Here is a 20,071-nt window from a genome sequence, read left to right on the forward strand (position 1 = left end):
CATGGAAATAACGAGAAAAAGGCCGCGAGTGTATACGGGGCGAGCGAGCATTTCGACAAAAAACAGCTCGTTCTGCGTGTCAATTAACGATGAAGGCATGAGGGGGGGTTCAGTTCGCAGACGGCTGCATCAAATGCCTTTTTCCGCTCGTTTCAGGTGTACATACACCTGGATCTGTCGTATAAACGAGAACAAAAATAAAATGAGTGAGAACAATTTTCCTGCAAAAATAACAAAAAAAGAAAAGTCGAGTGCATGCTGCGTGCGGCTCACACAGGCAAGCGGGGAGGAAGCGAGTTCTTCACATACGCACGGCGCCTGCTCCGATGACACTACTACGTGCGTCAAACGCTTCCCTCACGCTTTCTTTTTTTCTCGGAGGGTCTAAATATAGACGCGAATGACGCAGCGTCGGGCATGCATAACGAGCGTACATAATGTATGCCTTTGGCAAAGGATGCTCAAGGGAGCGCGTGCACGGATTATAGGCGCACCGCGGGAGGGGCGGGGTTACGGGTTATAATTGACTACCGGAGTTTGAAGGTTATACTACACAGAGGGCAGCACCTGTCTGTCGTTTCTACGCTGGGCGACAGCCAACAATGCATGAAGTGTTGTGCCTGCTCGTGGAAGCGGTTCGTGATTTGTGGGCGACAGGGCATTGTTTAGGGATAAATATGGGCAGCGAACAGGACGTCGAAATAGTAGTCATTTATGTACACAGTCCTGAACAATTAGGTATTTTAGTAGCGCCGGTTTAGCGTGCGGTAAGTAAGGAAATACCCTACCGTCGTGGTCGGTATGTCGCTATTTTTAGTCTGCAAGACCTCCATCAAATGCCACCTTGATAATCTCATGACGATACCGTACGCAATTAGTAACTCGCGCAGCTAAAAAGTTCTTAAAAAGCTACCTGCCGACCACGACGGTACGATATTTCCGTACTTGCCGTACGGTAAACCGGGACACCGCCTTGGTACACAAACATGGCGGCTTCAGTGACTTCAGTGCAAGCCATCTATTAGGTAGGCCGCCATCAGTGGCAGTCTATATACACAACCTGTATAAAGTGACAGTGTGTAATCTAAACCTATAGGCCCGTGTTTACAGATACGCCTACAAAATGACATTTCTTTGCTGGTGACAATAGCTGCCTATTGCGATTCTATGACTCGTTGTGCCTTTCGCCGCCATTAGCCATCTGCCATTGGCCGAAAAGTGCGGCCTGGAAATTTTGACCAATGGCAGACTGCTAATGGCGGCGAAACGCAGAAAAACATGTCACGGAATTGCTCCGCGATAGCACCCCTGGGTCAGCAAGCGGTCGTTGAATCGCCAAGTCCTGTTTGCTATCGAAGAAGTCAGCCTCTGATTGGCCGATTGTCAAGAGCACGGGGAGTCTTGTGTACGCTGCACGTCATTTATAAAGACGCAAATGCTCGGTGTTGACAATCCATACGCACGCAGGAGACATACACACTGCAGTAAAGGAGACAGCGTCTGCCAATTATACTGTCCAGGTGGATTAATAAAATGCGGCTATCGTCTCGTCGAATCTCGCTCAACGTATATATGACGCACACGGGGACAGTTCGTTAGTCGAAGCGCGCGTGCGCGGTGATCGCATTTGCATACCCCGCCTATATAGATATCCACGAAACTAGTTTGAAGTGCGTCAGGCGCGCGCCGTTGATGCGATCGGTAATGTATTGCTGCGGTATTCCGAAACAACGTTTTTTGCAAGGTGAACGCCAGTAAATAGAAGCAAAGAGACCGCGTTAAAAAAAAATGGATAAACAACTCGAATATTGCACTGAGTATTGAAACGAGGCAACGTTGTTGTTATAGTGGATGGGTTGTCAACATTAGCCGACTATATAGCCAACTTATAGTCAAGCACTAGTCAACATCAAGTAGTGCCGGTAATATGAAAGTAAATATGGTATTTCGACATGCCGCGACCGTATACCAGCGTTCCATAAAGCAGCGTTCACATCTTAAAAAAAGTATTATTCACTGTATGTCCCCGGCATAAAGTTAATACCGCCCTTTCCTAATCTCTCTTTCTCACCCGCAGTGGTAGCTTAAGGACGCGGGTTCGACTCCCAGCCACGACGGGAACGGGAAGTATATGCGCTTAATTGTTTTGCTCACTGTTCGAAGGAGCCCTTGGCGAGGGCCGAGTCTGAGTCTTTATTTCAGACATGAATACACACATACTGGCGCGGCAATGCACATTTAACGAAATGGGTTTCGAAGAGAATTGTAATAACGTTCACGGATAGATGTGTGAGATAACCTAGCCTTTTTTTTTTTTTGCAGAAAAGGCCAGGTGTAGTTTAAACCTTAAAAACTGCAGTTAGTACGTGAGTGAGGCACTGACCAATACTCTCGTGGTGTCTTGTAGGGTAGTAGTGAATGTTGGTGTGGAGGCTATAGCGGCTTCAGATAAGAATAATACGTGTTCAATATGTGATTCGCAAAGCGTAAAAGACGATCGACGATGGTATGCATGTAGGATAAGTGCATGATACGATAAATTATAAGCAGGCTAATAGCCTATAGATGCCGAAACCAACAGTGCAATCACTCCAATGTTAACACACGACACGTGTCAATCAATGAGAAAACGCATCTGTACACACACAACTCACGCTGACGCGCCGTGAAGGTCATTGCGCGCCACTCCAGCGGATACCGGTTCGTACCGGTTCGCGAGCCAATCGTATATAATGAATGGCAGAGACTGGTCTTGCGAAGTGCTCGGCATGCCCGAAAAAAGAAAAAAAAGGGGAAAAAGTGACAGCGAACGTCGTCACGAAGGCGCTGTGGCTAATTATCGAGATATAACGAAAACGATGCAAAAGCAAGGAAAGAAAAAAAGAAATAGAATAAATTGACACACATGGTGTTTTAAGGAAGGCAACGCTAAAAGCGGCGAGCTGGTTGCTCAATAGAAGAATAAACGAAAGAACGAAGTACAAAGAGAGCGAAGGACTATCCTAGCCTCGAGGAAAACAAAGGTGAAGGACAAATAAATAACAAAAAAAGGGTAAAGAAAGTGCGGCCCAGTATCTATATGCTGTATAGAATTCGAAGCGACTGAGTGAGGACGCGCTGCATCGATGGCACTGCGGCGGTCCAGACGTCAAAGGCGACCCTGAAGATATAACATTGCGGGATTCGCCACGCACACGAGGGAAAAAAAAACAGAAAATAAAAGAGCCGTGGCAAACGAAGACAAAGAGAAAAAAAAGAGAGTGGCTGTTGCGATCGCGATAGGCCCGCACGCGACCTCGACGGCATCCGGCGATTGCCCCGAGGCATCTATAGCAACGGCATTTTCCGAACCCCGACGCGAACGTATGGCACATACGGTAATATTGCGCGAATTGATTCTCCACTGAGCGGGCGCCATAATTCACGCTTTTTCCTGCAGCGTGTTCGTTTTTTTTTTTTTTTCCCAATGCTCAGCGTTTCGGCGTGACGCGATAGGAGTTCATAAGTTAGTAGTGCTTACACATTCCAGACGCGACGCAATTATTCGCTCTGCAACCGCTCACTGACATGCGGACCCGACGCAGAGCCTGCGCATGCGCAGATGAGACAACGACCCGCGCGATGCGCGTCGCACTATCTTTGATTGATGATCTATATATACCAACGCAATACCTGCGGTCAGGTGCGGAGCTTTCTTCACGGACATTGGAACATATCCCCCCATATGATTTTCCAATTACTCCGTGTGTGTTTGCTGCTAAATTGCTGTGTCATTCTTTTCTCACGCGCTGTATCGATAATGAATACCTCCTCGCACGTGTGTCCATCAAACAAGCTTTTGTTGTGAGTATATGATACATATATATAAGTTTATTGTACGCAATGAGGCGTTCTTTTTTCTTCACTTTTACGCACTTAATTTCTTCACACCATCCTTTTTTCTGTTATTCTTCTCATGCGGGCTATTTTCACAGTGGCCACCGCAAGGCAGTCGAGACGATTGATGCTCGAAGCCTTTCCTATTTCCATTTCTAATTTCTGGCTCTTCCTCTTCTTTTTTCTTTTTGTTTTCATTCTTCCCTATGAGAGCAAATGCCACCGCTTTGGCTGCTCGTCCGCGCCGTATCATAACACGCCTTCGCACGAAATTCTGCAGCGCCGCAGGCAGGCGATATTACAAGTACGACGCAAAATAAAATAGACAAACAGACAAAGAAAGGGAAAACGGCGATCCTTTCTACTCTTAATCCAGGAGTCCTGGAACGTGAAACTTTTCTGCGACACGATCATATATAAATTCGCTCTCTCGCAATCGTAGAGACAAAAACAAAGGGAAGAACCACGAGCGTTTCGTATTAGCGTGAGAGAGAAAGAAAAAAAGCAAACAGCTAGAGGCCAACTCTCGAAGATCGAGAATGGATTCTCTTGGCTTCATGCAGGCCTCGATGACGGCATCATATATGCTGTATACCCCCTCAAACAGAACAACTGTGGTTGCAAACAACGCTGCCACAACCGTCGATGGTTTCGTAAGCATCGATTATACGAAGTTTCAGAGAACATGCGATTTTGTTATTCCCTTTATAAAACGTTCCCACGCTGAAGAAGCCTCGAAATTTAAGGGAATTCGAATCACGAAGGCCACGATTTTCGAACAACATCGCTAGGGAACGTGACAGTTGTATGTACGGATATAGAGTGACGTGCGTGGATTGCGGTGGGAACGAAATTCTGATACAACGGAATACGCGGAAAAGATGGATACACGTCAGTGTCGTCGATATACGAAGAGAGGGGGAGAGGGAAGACAGCTGGAAAGAACGAGGATAGTATTGAGGCTACGCGTAAGAACGATAAACAACCGCCGCGCGAAATCGAACGAAGCCGTTTTTTTTTATATACCGCCGGGAGCGGCACGTGGCTGAATTAGAAAAAAAAAAGGTAGAAAAAAGAAGAAAGGGAGAAAATGGGGAAAACAAGAATGAGGTAGAAAATAAATGAAGAACCATTGCGACGAGACTGAATGATGACAATGTTCCTACATAGCTGTTATAAAACGGGTAGCCAAGTTCGCCAGCATTTAGTTCTCGCTATCTTTAGAGCTGGTAGTGAACGAGTAAATACGGCAGTATGACTCGGTAAGTAATCATTACTATTATCGGACCCTGTTACCGAGTGCGGGTGTAAGAAGAGGCCCGGGAAGTCATTGTCTTCAAGTCAAACACAGACAGGGGAAAAGTTAGTATCAGTGAGTGAGTGAGTGAGTGAGTTAGTGAGTGAGTGAGTGAGTGAGTGAGTGAGTGAGTGAGTGAGTGAGTGAGTGAGTGAGTGAGTGAGTGAGTGAGTGAGTGAGTGAGTGAGTGAGTGAGTGAGCGAGCCTAAAAATAACTGCAAGCTGCGTGAAATCGAAAAGCGGTATTTCGAAATTTTGAAATCGTCGCTAGCACAAGCGAGTGGTTGACTTCATTCATTCAATCAATCAATCAATCAATCAATCAATCAATCAATCAATCAATCAATCAATCAATCAATCAATCAATCAATCAATCAATCAATCAATCAATCAATCAATCAATTGTATCCATGAGAAATATAGCGTTGATAGATAGATAGATAAAAAACTTTATTTAGGTCCTGAAGGAATCCACCCCCGTTTTATAGGGGGAGGATCGCGGGCCGCTCCGGACGGGGAGGCCGAGCCTCACCGCCGCGTTGTGGGCCTTCTGGACAGCCTGGAGTTGTAGTAGGACCGGGCTCTTTATCACAGAATAAAATTGTTCTTCAGAGAATTCTTCATGCCTTCCCTGTAAAGAGGGGCACCTTCAGAGCATATGTCTAAAATCACTGCGATCTTGACAGTCCGGACAATGTGCTTAATGACTAACAATGGAAAGGCTAGGGTATATCCCCATCTGAAGCATGCGAAGAGAGATTGCCTGTGGCCTAGACAACTTTTCGTGCGGGAGTGGGAAAGACCTACGGCCCATTTGATAGTGTTTTGTGACCTCATTGAAAGTAGTCAAAACGTCCCTAAAATGGAGGCTGCATGGGGGCTGATTCCTCCGTCGGAGCCGCGCAAATCCCGGCGCGGTGAGACCTCGCGCCTTGGAGTGGGCTAGCTCGTTGACATTGGAAAAGCTCCCGACCTTCGAGCCAAGATGAGCAGGGAACCATAATTGTGTGGTGTGTAAGTTCCTTGTGAGCGAGAATTCTAAAAGCTTCCTTGCAGACGGACCCAGAAACGAATGCCCTATATAGCAGCGGATCTAGAGTCAGTGTAAATATCAGTTCGTTGCGGATCAAGGAGAGCTAGTGCGATGACCATCTGCTCTGCTTTGTAAGAAGAAGAGGTTCGAACCGACGCTGACGATAGAATCCGGCCCTTAGTATCTATGGATACTATACAGCAAAGTGAGCGGAAGCGCCGTACTGGGCGGCATCTACAAAGCATGTAAGCGAAGAGTTGGCGTGAGTGGGATCTAAAAGAGAGGATGCTCGAGCGACACGCCTGCTGAACAAAAATATCTTGAAATTGCAGCTTAACAATCGGGACATAAATTTACAAGGTCACGAGATTTCGACGCGGACACTGCCTTTCTCGAAACAACTGCACAGATCCAAGGGTGCTATCTGTGAACATCGTCACATTCCGTCACTTATGGTCATGATTCTGTATAATGCGGTATCTTGAGCCAATCAGAGAGATGTCGTATACAGCAGCCATTCGGGTCAATAAGAGTTGAAAAAACACGGTGGAATCCGACAACATCCAGAAAAGCTCGTTCCTTCAGAAACGGCACAGCTCTTACAATATCGCCAGAATATTGCACGCCGTTTCACGAATGTGCCTTGACGTACACGAAAAAGTTTACACCTTATAGCGGGGTTACAGAGGTGCTATACACAGAGACACACATGGTTCGAGTAGACGATCAAATCTGTGCTTTCAATAGGCCGTTTATGTGCGTGGTCTTATGGGGAGCAAATTCAAGATGGGAAGATAACAGCTAGCGTGTGCTGGCGACGGTGCGTCCATTTGTGCAAATCACCCAATCTTCATCTGCGCACCAAATAATTTGCGACGGTCTGCCACTAATGACTCCACTAGTGATCATTTGATGCCACTAGTGGCATCAAATGAGACATGGCGCCAGCATCGTGAGCACTGGAAGAAGTGCGGCGGCTGCGCATTTCGATCGCCATCATGATCGACTGCAAGATGATACCGGTACTACACCACGCCAACACCACAAAGCGGCATATTTTTCTAAATGAGCTCTAAACACGGGGGCTATAGCGCGACCGCAAGATATAGATACGGTATTTTTCACGCTGCCTAGCTTTTTTATCTAAGGTCCATCGGGAAATAACATGTCCGCAATGTACGTCATGTGTTTGCCGAGATCCTCCGAACGGCACCCTATAATACAATGTTATCAGATGTCCGACGCAGTAAACAGGGCGAAAAGACTTTCTCCGCGCCGCGAATAAGCCCTTTGTGACGTCACACGGCGGTGGTGCCACATAGCGGGCATTGTAATAAAATGCTGCGAGGACTGTTGACGACGACGCAGTCTCGCACGTCCCGTCGCATGCAGTGCCGCTGAAGCTGTAAATTCACGTTTCACTGTTCGGACGCACAGGCGCGTGACCTTGTTTACCATTCGGGCTGCCCTTTTATTTTCGCCAGAACGGAATAAAGCGAGTTCACTACGTTTACGGAAAAGCTTACGTTCAGCCAGGCGGGTATAACGTGTTTTTCCATTGTCAAGCTGCGTACATGCAGTGCTAGAAAAACCAGAGAAAAACATAGCCGGTAGTGACGCCGGTAGAGTCCATTGAGAGCGGAACGATGAGCACCATGATCTGAGCACCACACAGCGCGTATATCAGCACAGGATTATATTTTTTCTGGCATGCTGCGGCGCTTTGTTTTGACGCGACAAATATAAAACACATCCCGTCTCGCCCGTGTAGGTTAGAGTTCGCGATAAAGGTGACTAAAAGTGCGGAAAGACCCGAACAAAAAAGGAAATTCACAGACGCCACATCTTCAAGCCAGCCGAAATGGGCTCACATAGCGAGACGGTGCACTTAAAGGATGCGAGACTGCGAGTTTTCACGACCGCACAATATATGTACGCACTGAACAGAGATGGCATAGGGACCGTATACTGGCTAACAACCAAAAACTGCACGAAACAACAGTTATACCGTTTTTCTGTTTCTTTTTTTTAAACGTCAAAGTAGATCAGAAGACACCGCGACACCTACTCAGTATCGCCCACAACACTACACCACTATCCCCCCCCCCCCCCCCCCACTTCTTTTATTGAGTTTAAAACGTTTAAGAAAGTGCAAAACAGAAGAGTATATTTGAACCTCAATAACTGTGGGTAAAACGAACTGAGCAGAAACGCCGCGTATGACGCCGAACCGACACCGTCAAATTTGAATTGAAAGGTAAGGTTCTGCCTTACGTTGCAGAAGTTATCGCTATTTTCGCCAGTATCAGTGGTTGGCCCGCGTGACTGCAGGGAGGGCCAGTATATGGTATACGCCGTGCCGCATCGCGGTTGTCACTAGACAGTTTTAGGTTTAGGGCCTCAAAAGCAGCTTGCGTACGCAAGCCCTTGAAGTTCCTTTGTATTCTCCTTGGGTGTACATGGCTGGGAGTACAAAGGAACGCAAAAGCGTGCGCAAGCGGCTTGGGGATCCCGGTACTAAAACTCTCTAGTTCTCCCACCATCACTACGTTTTTGCTCAGGTCACGTGACGCCGAGCTGACTGCCCCGTTTCAGGGTATTATCATCATCACCCACCACCACCACCATCGAGATGAATCGTCCAGTGCGCGGTTGTAACGGCGCAGTGGAGCGATTTGTCCCAAGAGCAGCCACGCCCGCACGTTTACTCTACCGGAACATTCGAGACTGAGTTCGAGACGAAATGAACCAGGAACAATGGGGGCAGTAGGAGGGAACTGTTAGAACGACGGAGAGAGGTGCAGTGGCGAAGGAAGATCCCACCCCGTATATAAGAATCGAGTTGCACGGTTGGCCGACCGCGGAAGACGCGATACGTTCGTTATACACAACGTTGATGCGCGGCATCGCGCTCCACTGGGGAAAAAAACGCGCGTACATACACACAAAAAAAAAGGGCGGCGTGACGCAGATGGTGACGTCTTCACGTTTATACAGGGAACGCGACACCACGTTCGTCCGGCCCCAGTGTTTGCTTTTTCGGCAGAATCAACAGGCCGCGCTTCGGGTGTCGGGAGGCGGGCTATAGCTTCGAAAAACAAAGGGAAAAACCACATCACAGCCGTCACGGGAGAGTTGTCATATAGTTTTGTCACGCAGTGTCCGGAGTTTGCGAGAAGGGCCGAGTGAAAAGCCCCACTTGCCCTGTCACCTCGGCTAACGCTGCTCCATATACAATATCTCGGATGGCAGGTCGACTAACGCTCGATTGGCTTAGTCGCAGGGCACTTGGCACCCTCGGATGCAACTAGCATAACGCTTTCCAAAGGTATTCGCTCTTTTTTTTTTTTTCGAGTTCAGGCGTCTCATGATTTGCGCAGTACTCCCGAACATGCGTCGTGACGACTATTTGACACGGCTGCAATGCCTGCCGCAACAAACTGGGCTTCATGCATGAGCCATATTGGAACAAAAAAAGCAAAGCTCTCTAATACAGCAGTAACACGGTGACTGCTACGCATCCTCAGGTCGGTTCCAAATTGATGACCCAATCTACATCCGCTGCTTTTCACTTCGGTAACTGCATACACAGTGAAAATAAAATACGGGAATCATGATGACGATGCCATTACAAAGATGATACAAGATTGCGGACTTACCGCATCAACACCCATAGCGTGCATGTGTCGTCATGGGCACGACTTCACGCAGAACTATAGGAGCCAAACATGGCTGCCACTTTGACGTCACTGCACATGTGATACACACACATATCACCAAGGGCGCATCGATTTGTTTTGCTCGGCTTTGACAGTTGATTAACAGCAGATTATTGCTGTTATCGATTTGTCTTTCGACGCAAAACGAGCGTGCCTTACATGCTGCCAAGTTTCCTGCTATGCAGCTTATTGATAGTGGCCTAAGATGGCGGCCAAAGTGACGTCATGCAATGGAAACTATACAAAACGGAGATCAGTGGCAAATTCGCAAAGCAAAACTGGCACTTGTAACGTGCGGCAGCAGAATAAATGAAAGATGGCTGACAATCCCGCGTGACGTCACAAAGTTCCTGGAAGATATCTCATACGTCAGCACGACGGAGACGTTGATAGAAGTTAGAGCGATAAAAAAACGAGCCGACGGAAGACAAGATAAGACGAGCGCAATGATACGAGGAACTAAGGGTGTTGCAGCCACGATAAACTCTTCCCGGACGTCTTATTTAGCGTAGACGGCCGAGGATATAAACAAGTGGGCAATTAGTAATCCAACGCCGGACGTTGGGAATAAAAACAACGCGCTTCGCGTGTCAAGTTCTGCTGACGTCAGAGCGGAAACGGCGGTCAACGTCATACCACGTTTATTTAGACAGCCCGAATAAGGGGTCAGGCTTTGTCCAACCCCCCCCCCCCCCCCCCCCCCCGTTTTCCCCGTTCGAAACGTTTCATAAATAACGTGTCGGATATACAAGTGTCATCATGAAGAGCAATGCATATTAACTTTCAGTGACCGTTTAGTATAGGTGTTTCTCTTTTTCTTTTCTTTGTTTTGACGACAGTGAAGAGCGCATGCGTGACTGATTTACGTGTATACATGTACGCATGCGCAGAAGAGGTGTTGCGCAAGCTCTGTGGAAGCATTGCACGCACACCGGACAGCCTCGAAACCACGTGCACGTTCAACTTGAGTACTTAATTACAGCAATATATACGCAGCGTATGCAAGCATTACAAGATTTTTTTTTTCTCTCGTCCTCGGACTACGGTTCTCGTTAAGAATACGTAGACACTATTGTTTACGTAAATACGAGATTTGCGAGAAAGTGCTGAATTCCCGCTTAGTCTATACGTGGCCTCCAATGTTTGTGAGACCTCTTTGTAACCCTGGTATTTTTTTTTGTTTGTTGCTGTGACCTACGCACTTACGCAGTAAATTACAAGTGTGTAACAACGCAGAAATATCCTTTTGTTTCGCCCAGCGCGTCCCGTAAACTTTTTTCGCCGGCTGTGTACAGTCGCGGAGAATTGAAATACGAGCCAATCAGGGCTAATCAAGGACATTGCAAGTTGTTTGGGATATGGCGTCGAGAAGCCGTTGAAGAACTCGATACCGTCGAGGTGATTAAAAGAGGGCTTTATTTGACACTGAGTGAGGCCAGTCAGACCCTGCTAGTAGTTCTATGTCCCCGTTTTCTCTCGTGCTCACTGGTACTTCTTTGTCCTCTTCTGTCGGCTCGCTGGCGCTCGCGATGGAAACAACACAAGTTATTTCGTTGAGCGGGAGAGCTGCTTTTGCCTGCCCCCCCCCCGCCCACCTTTTACTTCTCCCCCACAAGGGCAAGCACTGTCAAAACACAACGCATTAGACCCCCCCCCCCCCATTTTAGAGCCCCAGAAGGGACTCACTTGTCGTGGGAAAACAAATCCTGGCGTCGCTCCTGGTGCCGACATGATATTTCATTCTTCTTATTATTATTTTTGTTTTATTGTTGACGTCAATCTCACGGACGCACCGAGCCGGAAACAGGAAATGCTTCTATCTATAGTAGCTCACTGACGTGGGAAATGCGCTCGAGCGCTGCGAACTAATGAACGCGCGTCGCGCTTCAATTTGACCTGTTTGTTTTGAGGCTAATTAAAGCTGACCTCAACCACGCGTGCACATCGTCGAACACACGACCGCGTCAAAAGTATTGGTGCACGCTACAAGCGCAGGCAGCCAGGTGGCGATTTCGATCACCCGCAGGTTGAGGCTTATAACGCACGTAAACGCAACGCTCAGATATCGAAACTTCAGCGCACGGCTACTATTTTCAAGAGCTTTTGCTTACCGTTATAGACATTTAGGGGCTCCCTCGACTTCGCACACAACCCCCACCAGCCGCGGTGGTGTGCTCGACTGCTGACCCCAAGGTCGCGGGATCGTATCCCGGCCGCAACGGCCGCATTTCGATAGAGGCGAAATGCTAGAGGCCCGTGTATATACTTAGACTTAGGAGCACGTTTAAGAACCCCAGGTGATCGAAATTTCGGGAACCCTCCCCTACGGCGTCCCTCATAATCATACCGTGGTTTTGAGGCGTAAGACACCAATAATTATTATTACTACCCCCCTCCCTCCCCCCCCCCCCCCCCCCTCGAAAAAAACTTCAGACTACGCCCCTGCTCGGCTGTGAATTTGCGATGGCTCTTCGCAGCCTGCAGCCCCAGCGACGTCGACGCGTTCGGCCGTGCGTTCGGCCACGGAAACTCTCCGTGCTTACATGGACAGAAGCACCTCAGTTCTTCAGCGAGAAACCTTAAACATATAAACGCGACACGTGTCTAGAAAACAGCGCATGTACCAAAGATTGCTCTGCCACCAACGTCACTGCTTCGTGTATACGGAAAGCTTTCTCGAGTTGCACGCACGCATGGTATGGAGAGAAACATTTTTGGTGAGTCGCTCGAGCGCGAAGCGCCAGAGGCTCAACGCAACCGTGAAGTGACGAAGGTGCCGCGAGCAGCCGCCGTAGCGTTGCAAGGTGTTCGGGCGAGCGCTCCAACATATTGGGCAACCCGCAAACGTACGGCAGCGTCGATCGAGGAAGTAAGTCCGCGCGCATATCTTCTTGCATGCGGTTGTGTGTGCTGCTCTATTATGGCGCGCATTGTGCAAGCGCGCCTTTCGGATGCAACCCACCGGGAAGAACTCCCGCGGCCGATCAATTAACTGAGCGTCAAAAGCGATCACGCATGCGCGAATTGCAGTGGCACAACTTAAAGGACGTCGTGGCCAAGGAGGCAACGCTTGTTCTGCAGGCACACATGCTGGCGCCTGAGGAACCGTGCCGCGTTATTTAACGCATACGGTCTCATTCCTCGCTCTATTTCGCGTATAGCACATCACGCATGGAACGCGTGACAAGACTGCCAGCGACGGATGCAAATCTGCGACAACGTGGCAATTCTATTCCGATTCCCTGACCTTTCGCGTTTCGTCACTGATCAGAGAGGCTCTCGATTTCCGTAAGTTATCACCGTGATAGGGCGCTCGTGAGTGACCGACGATAAGAAAGGAATAGAATCGGCCGAAAGGAATACCGTCGGGGCTCTTATGATGCAGTGATACCTTCTGCTCGAACCACCGTGGCTCGAACCTATGGCGTTCTTATCATAAACCGCTCACGGACGCCTGATCTCGTTGATAACGGGGGCAGACTCTTCCTCTCTGACAACACCGACGAAGAGAGAGAGAAAAGCACTACGACGTATGCATGCCACACCGTTAAAGAACGTATCGCTATACAAAATAGCAGCCCTGGGCCAGCTGATCACCCGGCCGTGAGCGGTGAATGACAAGAATGGCACAGAATTAATCGCAAGTTATCGCTACGAAACGGGGGCCCCGTAATGACCAAACTCCTGACGAGAAGCCACTTAAATTGCAGCTTACGCATCAACAGACTGAAGACAAGTCTACACAATTAACGCAACAAAGACCTCGAACGGGACTAAGAAACACACAGACAGAGTTCTGTGTCTTGGGTTTCTGGGTCGGCTACGATGTTTTTCTTTACGCTAATTATATTTACGCTTCAAGTCTGCAGTACACGCGCCAACTATACAGCCCGACTTTCATCTAACGTAACGATCCCACTTCTCCTCAAGAAAATGATAATAATGACCACTCGCACGCGCTGGTGCGTTTATGAGGGAGGAACATGCACCTTTTTGGCCTTGTGGGCGTCGTCCGGTTCCTCCCAGTCACTGCTGAGGTCGTCGCTGGACGCGTCCGCGTACTCGGCTCCGGCCAGCTGCTTGAGCAGGCTCAGCCGGTACATCTCGTAGCCAGTCATGGGCGTCGTGCGGTCGCCTCCCGAAGAGTTCTTGCGCGACGCCGCGAGGGCCTTCTTGTAATCCCTGAGAGACATCTTCAGGAGGTCCAGGTCGGGCGGTGGGCCCGGGTCAGACGCGAAGGACGCGAACGGCGGCGGGCACCAAGGTCCGAGGCGCGCGGTGGGCGTCGCCGCCACTTTTCCGGGCACCGGAGGAGGCAGCAGGACCAAACGGTCCAGGAGACCTTCCGGAAGCGCCGGGACGTCCTCTGGGGGCAGTCGCGGTGCCGTCGGCGGCGCCGGCACGCGCTCCGTACTGTCGGGGGAAGCGATCTTGGCGGGAGGTTGAAGGGAGGGACGAATGGGCCGTCCTCCCAGCAGGTACCACAAAAACGAGGGGGGTGTATACGTTATCCTGGAAGATTGCAGGGGGCTCTTCTGTGGAGTACGGTTACTCCCGGGCCATGCTACCCACAGTGGTAGCAGAAAGGAGCGTCTGTGCTCACTCCTTCCCAGCACCCGACGAATCACTCACTGTCCAAAGGCAGCAAAATTACGGGTCACGGTATCTCGTCGTCGTAGAGGTCTTCAAAGTCGAGCACCGTCTTGAAACGACCTTGGCTGCAGCCCCCCTGAGAATGCAATTGTCGAGAAGCGCAGAGGTATCCACAGACGATCGTGATGGGCAGTCGAGAAACTTCCAAGTCCCACGGGGTTCAGACGTTAGACTTCCGCAAGATCAAGAAGACAGCTCGATTTCCTGAAGCAAGTCGTCCACAGCTTCGTAGGGTCGGCCAAAATTCAAGCACGGTGACTAGCGCGGTGGAAGGTTGCACAGCCAACACAGGCAGGTCGCTTCTCTGTTCAAACGGCAACTCCAAGTAAGACGATGCCCAGAAGGTCTATACTCCAGCCTCCGCTGGAGTTGCATACGAGAGTGTGCCAGATCGAGGGCGCGCGAGATTAGCTACGTTGTGATCGGGGGGACGGCTGACGTCGGTATGCACGCCGCAGCTGGGCTCCGTTCCAGCTGACACGATGTGCACCGGATGACTAAGTACGGATCGTTCCGTGGCGTAACGAGTTCCGTGTGACGCACGACGCAGTTCGGCGACGCGAGGGAGAGCTATACCGGGACTTGGTCGCGTGTGACCGGGAAGCGCGTCGAATTCAAAAGTGGAGAGGAAGGGAGTCCCAACTTCTTGTCAAGTACAGCGTGAAGCCGTGTCGACACTGGGTCACTTGTGCATATTACGTCTTTCGATGTGTAGGTTCGGGTGCGTTTCTCAATTGCTTTATACGCACGCATGTACCGACAGGAGTGAGGAAAGAATTACAAAAAGGAAAGCTCAGTAGACGTAATGAAGTTAGAGGTTATGAGACAGTAGACTGCGGACTCTTTAAGACTCGAAACACACCTTGAGACGAGGAAACCCTCTTGCGGTGAGCGTCTGTCGCGCGTGTAGAGAATAAGGTGTCGTCGCTAAACCAGAAGGCACGGACAATGTGAATGCCGGTTTCCTCCCTGAATCTTAAAAATGGGGCTAAGTAGTTGCGGAGCGGCTGACGACCTGTCACATAGGCGTCGCGATGAGAGACAGTCGCGTGACGAAAGCCGAGGAACAATGTCTTCACCACGGGAATGATGGGCTCCACGGAATCACTGGCGTCGAGCAATCCCTTCCTGGCTCGCACATCACTCGGTCAAGATCCCAGGGAAAGCAGACGAACTTCTGCAACGACGAGCAGACGACGCGGTCCTTCGGAGTTCTGCTTGTATACCTGTACCGGCAGGACTTTCCGAGACTGCGGCGATACTAACAGGCGGCGGCTTCGATGACGCTCATTGGCTGGGGCAGCAAAGAAAACAAGCGCGCCAGCGGCAGCCCGTTCATGAAGCGACGCAGCTGGTACGTGCGTGATCGCGCACGTCCCGAGGTCAGGGACGGGTCCAGGGACAGTACTCGTAGGAAAAAGCGCTGCTTCCCCGGCGGCTGGTTTCGTGACGAAGGCGGGCGGACGGCAAAAGAAAACGCCGTACGCCGTCCGGGCTTGCAAAATAACGCGCCAGTCGGCAGAAGCCTGGGTGTTTTGTAGCGGGCACCACCACGCGCAGTTTAGTATCCACGACCGATCGGCGCCACGTCGAATGCGCGTCTCGCATTGCGTCCGCCGGCACGGCGCTCTTTTTTTTTTTCCCCTTGCGTCCCAAGGTCCTCCGTGTTCGCGACACGCGATGCGATCGCGACGCCCTCTTTGATTCTACACACACGCGGCCCCGCGTACGTACGCCAACGCCTCCGTCAAACGAACGACCGCCCGGTGCATATGTTCGAGACCGCGGCGGCGGATGTGAAAGAAGGGGTAGCCATTGGAAAGCTCGCTCGCTCGCTCGCTCACTCACTCACTCACTCACTCACTCACTCACTCACTCACTCACTCACTCACTCAGAAGCCAACGCAGCAGTTATTTACGCTGGAAGGGGGTATCTGGGCGAACCCGGCATTCCTACCTAGCTGGCGGTTTCACGCGAATGTCGTGTGTGGCGTCTGCCCTCATTCTTCCGTTAGGTGACCTTGCCATCACTCATTCGGCCTGCTAGACCTAGGAGCGTGTACTCGACGTGAAGCTTTTCAATGAAAACACCGAAGAGAAGTCACGTTTAGCGAACCACTCTTTCGGAGCTAGCGGACGGGGGGCAGGTCGCTATCTCATTCCGCTGACCAGTCAGGCTACCCCCCGCGGGGGGGGGGGGCTGTCTTGGAGAAGGGGGGGGGGGCTGCAGCGATCTCGTTGGCCCCGATCGTGAACGGGTTTCACGTTCGCGACATTCGCGCGACGGTCACCTATACAATTAAAGTGGCACTGGCCGTTCCATGCACGATGAGAAAAGTGGCGCTACACACGCCTGTTTGAAGCCGAGACGGGAGCATTGCGGATTAAGACGTACGGAGCCAAGTACGAACGGATAGACACACTGCGTGATGCGTGTGGAGAGGGGGAGGACTACAGTGCAATGCAACCGGGTTGACTGTTGTAAAGCACTGGGGTTTAGGGACAGTGCAGGCAATTATAGACATTAAGCGGGTAGAAATGACCAAGAGGAGGTTATCCGGTTGGTGGCTAAAACCGACGCACGAGGTACATAGAATCTTTCGGTACATGGTGTTAACACCTCATTGTGCGTTACGGCTAGGTGGCGTGAGCCACCGCCCGAACAAAAGGGTACAACCCCATCCATCCATCCACAACACTAAGTAACTACACGGAGGAACAACGCAGATCCAAGCGTTCCATACGCTTCTCTTCTCTACGTAGCTTAACCCAATCTCCGTGAACTAGTTAAGCATTAAGCATCCTTCAATTAACAGCAACCAAGAGGCAAGAATTATCGTCTCCGCTTATCTGGCATTCTCCGCGCGCTCTTGTACAACACCTCTTGTCAATTAGAACAATATTTCAATAGTTGGTCAGTGCTCGTGTTGTCTTATCCAAGCTCGTTTCCTTCGCGCTGTTAATTGGAATACGTTGACCAACCAAGCAGTCAGGCTTGTCGTTTTAATGCACGTCAGACCCACAGATGCATTTTCTTAAGTTCGGGGAACGGGCATACGAGATAAGATATGAATATGTATACACGAAAACATGTATCTGCAGAGCGGTATAGTCCGTTAGTTCACATTCAGTGCGTGTATATTCCCGTAAAAGTCACTAGCCAGGTATATGTATACAATAAGCGGGCATCCGAGTGAGCTCTGGGTCTGTTTGCGAGGGGCATCAATGCAGACAGCAAACGGCGGTGTTCGAAGGTTATTTTATATAGCATTTTATATAGCATTTTATATAACTTTTTATATAGCATTTTATATAGCATTTTATATAGCTTTTTATATAGCATTATGCGAAGCCGAGTACATGCACTCGCTAAGCTCTGCTATACGTATATGTAAATATCTTAAGAGAAATTGACATTTGAGAAACCCCAGTGCCACGTGATAGAGACGCATAATCAAAATATTCGCAATTGTAGCCATCCTGCATATTCGAGAAGAAAAAAAAAAAGAATGATATACACTGCAGCCGCACGACACTGGTTCCGCGAAGTTTCGAAGGAATAAAGACCGTTACCATCTTATCGACATGCACAATAAATATGATAACGCTGCTGTAAAACGACCTGATTAGGCGACTATACGTATAGTATAACCAAACAAACCAAATAACCAGGAAAAACGAAATGTGCAGGGCGACAGTTGACAAACACGCATATCGCCAGAGAGCGTAGCATGTTTAAGCATCCCGTGTAATTTGTAATCAGGGCACGCTATCAATAACAGTTCAGCTGCGAAAACAAAAACACGAATCGACAATGCAGCGCGCGTCCACTCCTTTTTACGGCTGTGTGGAGGAGATATCAAACTGAACACTTCCTGCATTATTTAGCGATTGCATCGAGGGGAGCAAGCGCTGCAGGACGTTTCGTTCAATGCATGCGTTCAATGCGTGGCGAAACTGCCATGGAACATTGGATAGATAATATGCAAATGCAGCTATACATGACATGTTGAGAAGAAGGTACCAGGTCTTCATCGGGGGGTATTCCAATGAACAAGAGGCTGAATAATGTCATATAGTATGGATAGGTAGCACTGGCGTAGCCGGGGGGGCGGGGGGGGGGAGTTCAGCCACCCACCTTAAGTTTTGCAATTTTGCGTGTATATATATACATGTATAAACGAACGAACACTCAAGGAGTAGTTGAACACCTCCCGGAAAACGTTTCTGGCTACGCCCCTGACCGACCGACCGACCGACCGACCGACCGACCGACCGACCGACCGACCGACCGACCGACCGACCGACCGACCGACCGACCGACCGACCGACCGACCGACCGACCGACCGACAGACAGACAGACAGACAGACAGACAGACAGACAGACAGACAGACAGACAGACAGACAGACAGACAGACAGACAGACAGATAGATAGATAGATAGATAGATAGATAGATAGATAGATAGATAGATAGATAGATAGATAGATAGATAGATAGATAAAAAACGCCGACCTTGAACGAAAACTTGCAAACATCTCACGATAACAGGGAGTGTGACATCTTCACTGACAATGTCCATCAGAAACTGTTATAACAGCGACTGTGCGATGGCCCCCTGAGAACGCGCCTCGCACACTGCGTCACCGTAAGCACAGGAAGAGTTCGTGCAGACGCACGGGAAAAATGCGGCGACCAAAACAGAGGGGCCGTTTGTTGCGGGGAGAGATTGATTGGCCGAGCACGACGCGAGCAGGAAAGTGACCATGCATGCAATACGGCGTGAGTACTACGTAGTAGAAACACACGCATCCCATTGTGAAGGTCACAACCTGCGGCTGCTTCAGCAAGGGCTGCATGCCCTGCCAGCGCAGAAGCGGCCCTTTATTCGATATATGCAAAATAAACTGAGACATCAGAAGCTGTTTACGGGTGCAGCGTAGCAACGAAATTCCCAGTCGAAATTTTCGAGAAAAAGTATTTCAACGTAATTTGTTTTATACGTGCAAAGTAACACATAAAACTCTAACCACGACCAGATATGCGATAGAACATTATTTAATTTTGAAAAAAAAAAAAGAAATGTACATAGATCACGTTCATTCGAATTTTCCAATCATTCACTAAAGCGATATACGCGCAGCGAACGTAGCGAGCGAGCCGGCAACAACTAAATAACAAAACAAATTGTTCTGGGTTTTTACGTGTCAAAAACGCGTTGTATACTATTATGAAACGCGCCGTAGTGCATGGGGCACTGCACTACGTATAAATTTCGACCACCTACGGTTCTTTGACGTGTTAGTACCTATAAATCTAAGTGCACGACAAGCGTTCTAGCATTTCGCCCCCATCGAAACGCGGCCACCGTGGTGCAATAATCGAACCCGTGTCCTCGAGGTTAGCATATTACACCCTAGCCTTTCATCGTAGCTCAAGTGGTACAGCATCGGACGCAAGCTTATAGCATTACACCCTTGCCGCTAAGCTA

The 20,071-nt window shown here is 49.5% G+C and overlaps 1 protein-coding gene across 2 annotated transcripts in view; it reads right to left on the reverse strand.

The window, feature by feature from the left end:
- Nucleotides 1-20,071, reverse strand: part of LOC119374397 (inositol-trisphosphate 3-kinase A) — a 246,117-nt gene that overhangs the window by 25,071 nt on the left and 200,975 nt on the right. Inside the window, exon 1 of one of the 2 annotated variants that reach the window (XM_049410827.1) lies at nucleotides 13,915-14,419. The exons of the other annotated variant lie outside the window; for it this stretch is intronic. Within the exon in view, the coding sequence (XP_049266784.1) occupies nucleotides 13,915-14,118 (204 nt within the window). The 5' untranslated portion in view covers nucleotides 14,119-14,419. Of the gene's footprint in view, nucleotides 1-13,914; nucleotides 14,420-20,071 lie in introns of those variants that run through there. 2 annotated transcript variants of the gene reach the window in all.

Source organism: Rhipicephalus sanguineus, chromosome 11 (genome assembly GCF_013339695.2).
Source record: "Rhipicephalus sanguineus isolate Rsan-2018 chromosome 11, BIME_Rsan_1.4, whole genome shotgun sequence".
In the NCBI taxonomy this organism is placed as follows: domain Eukaryota; kingdom Metazoa; phylum Arthropoda; class Arachnida; order Ixodida; family Ixodidae; genus Rhipicephalus; species Rhipicephalus sanguineus.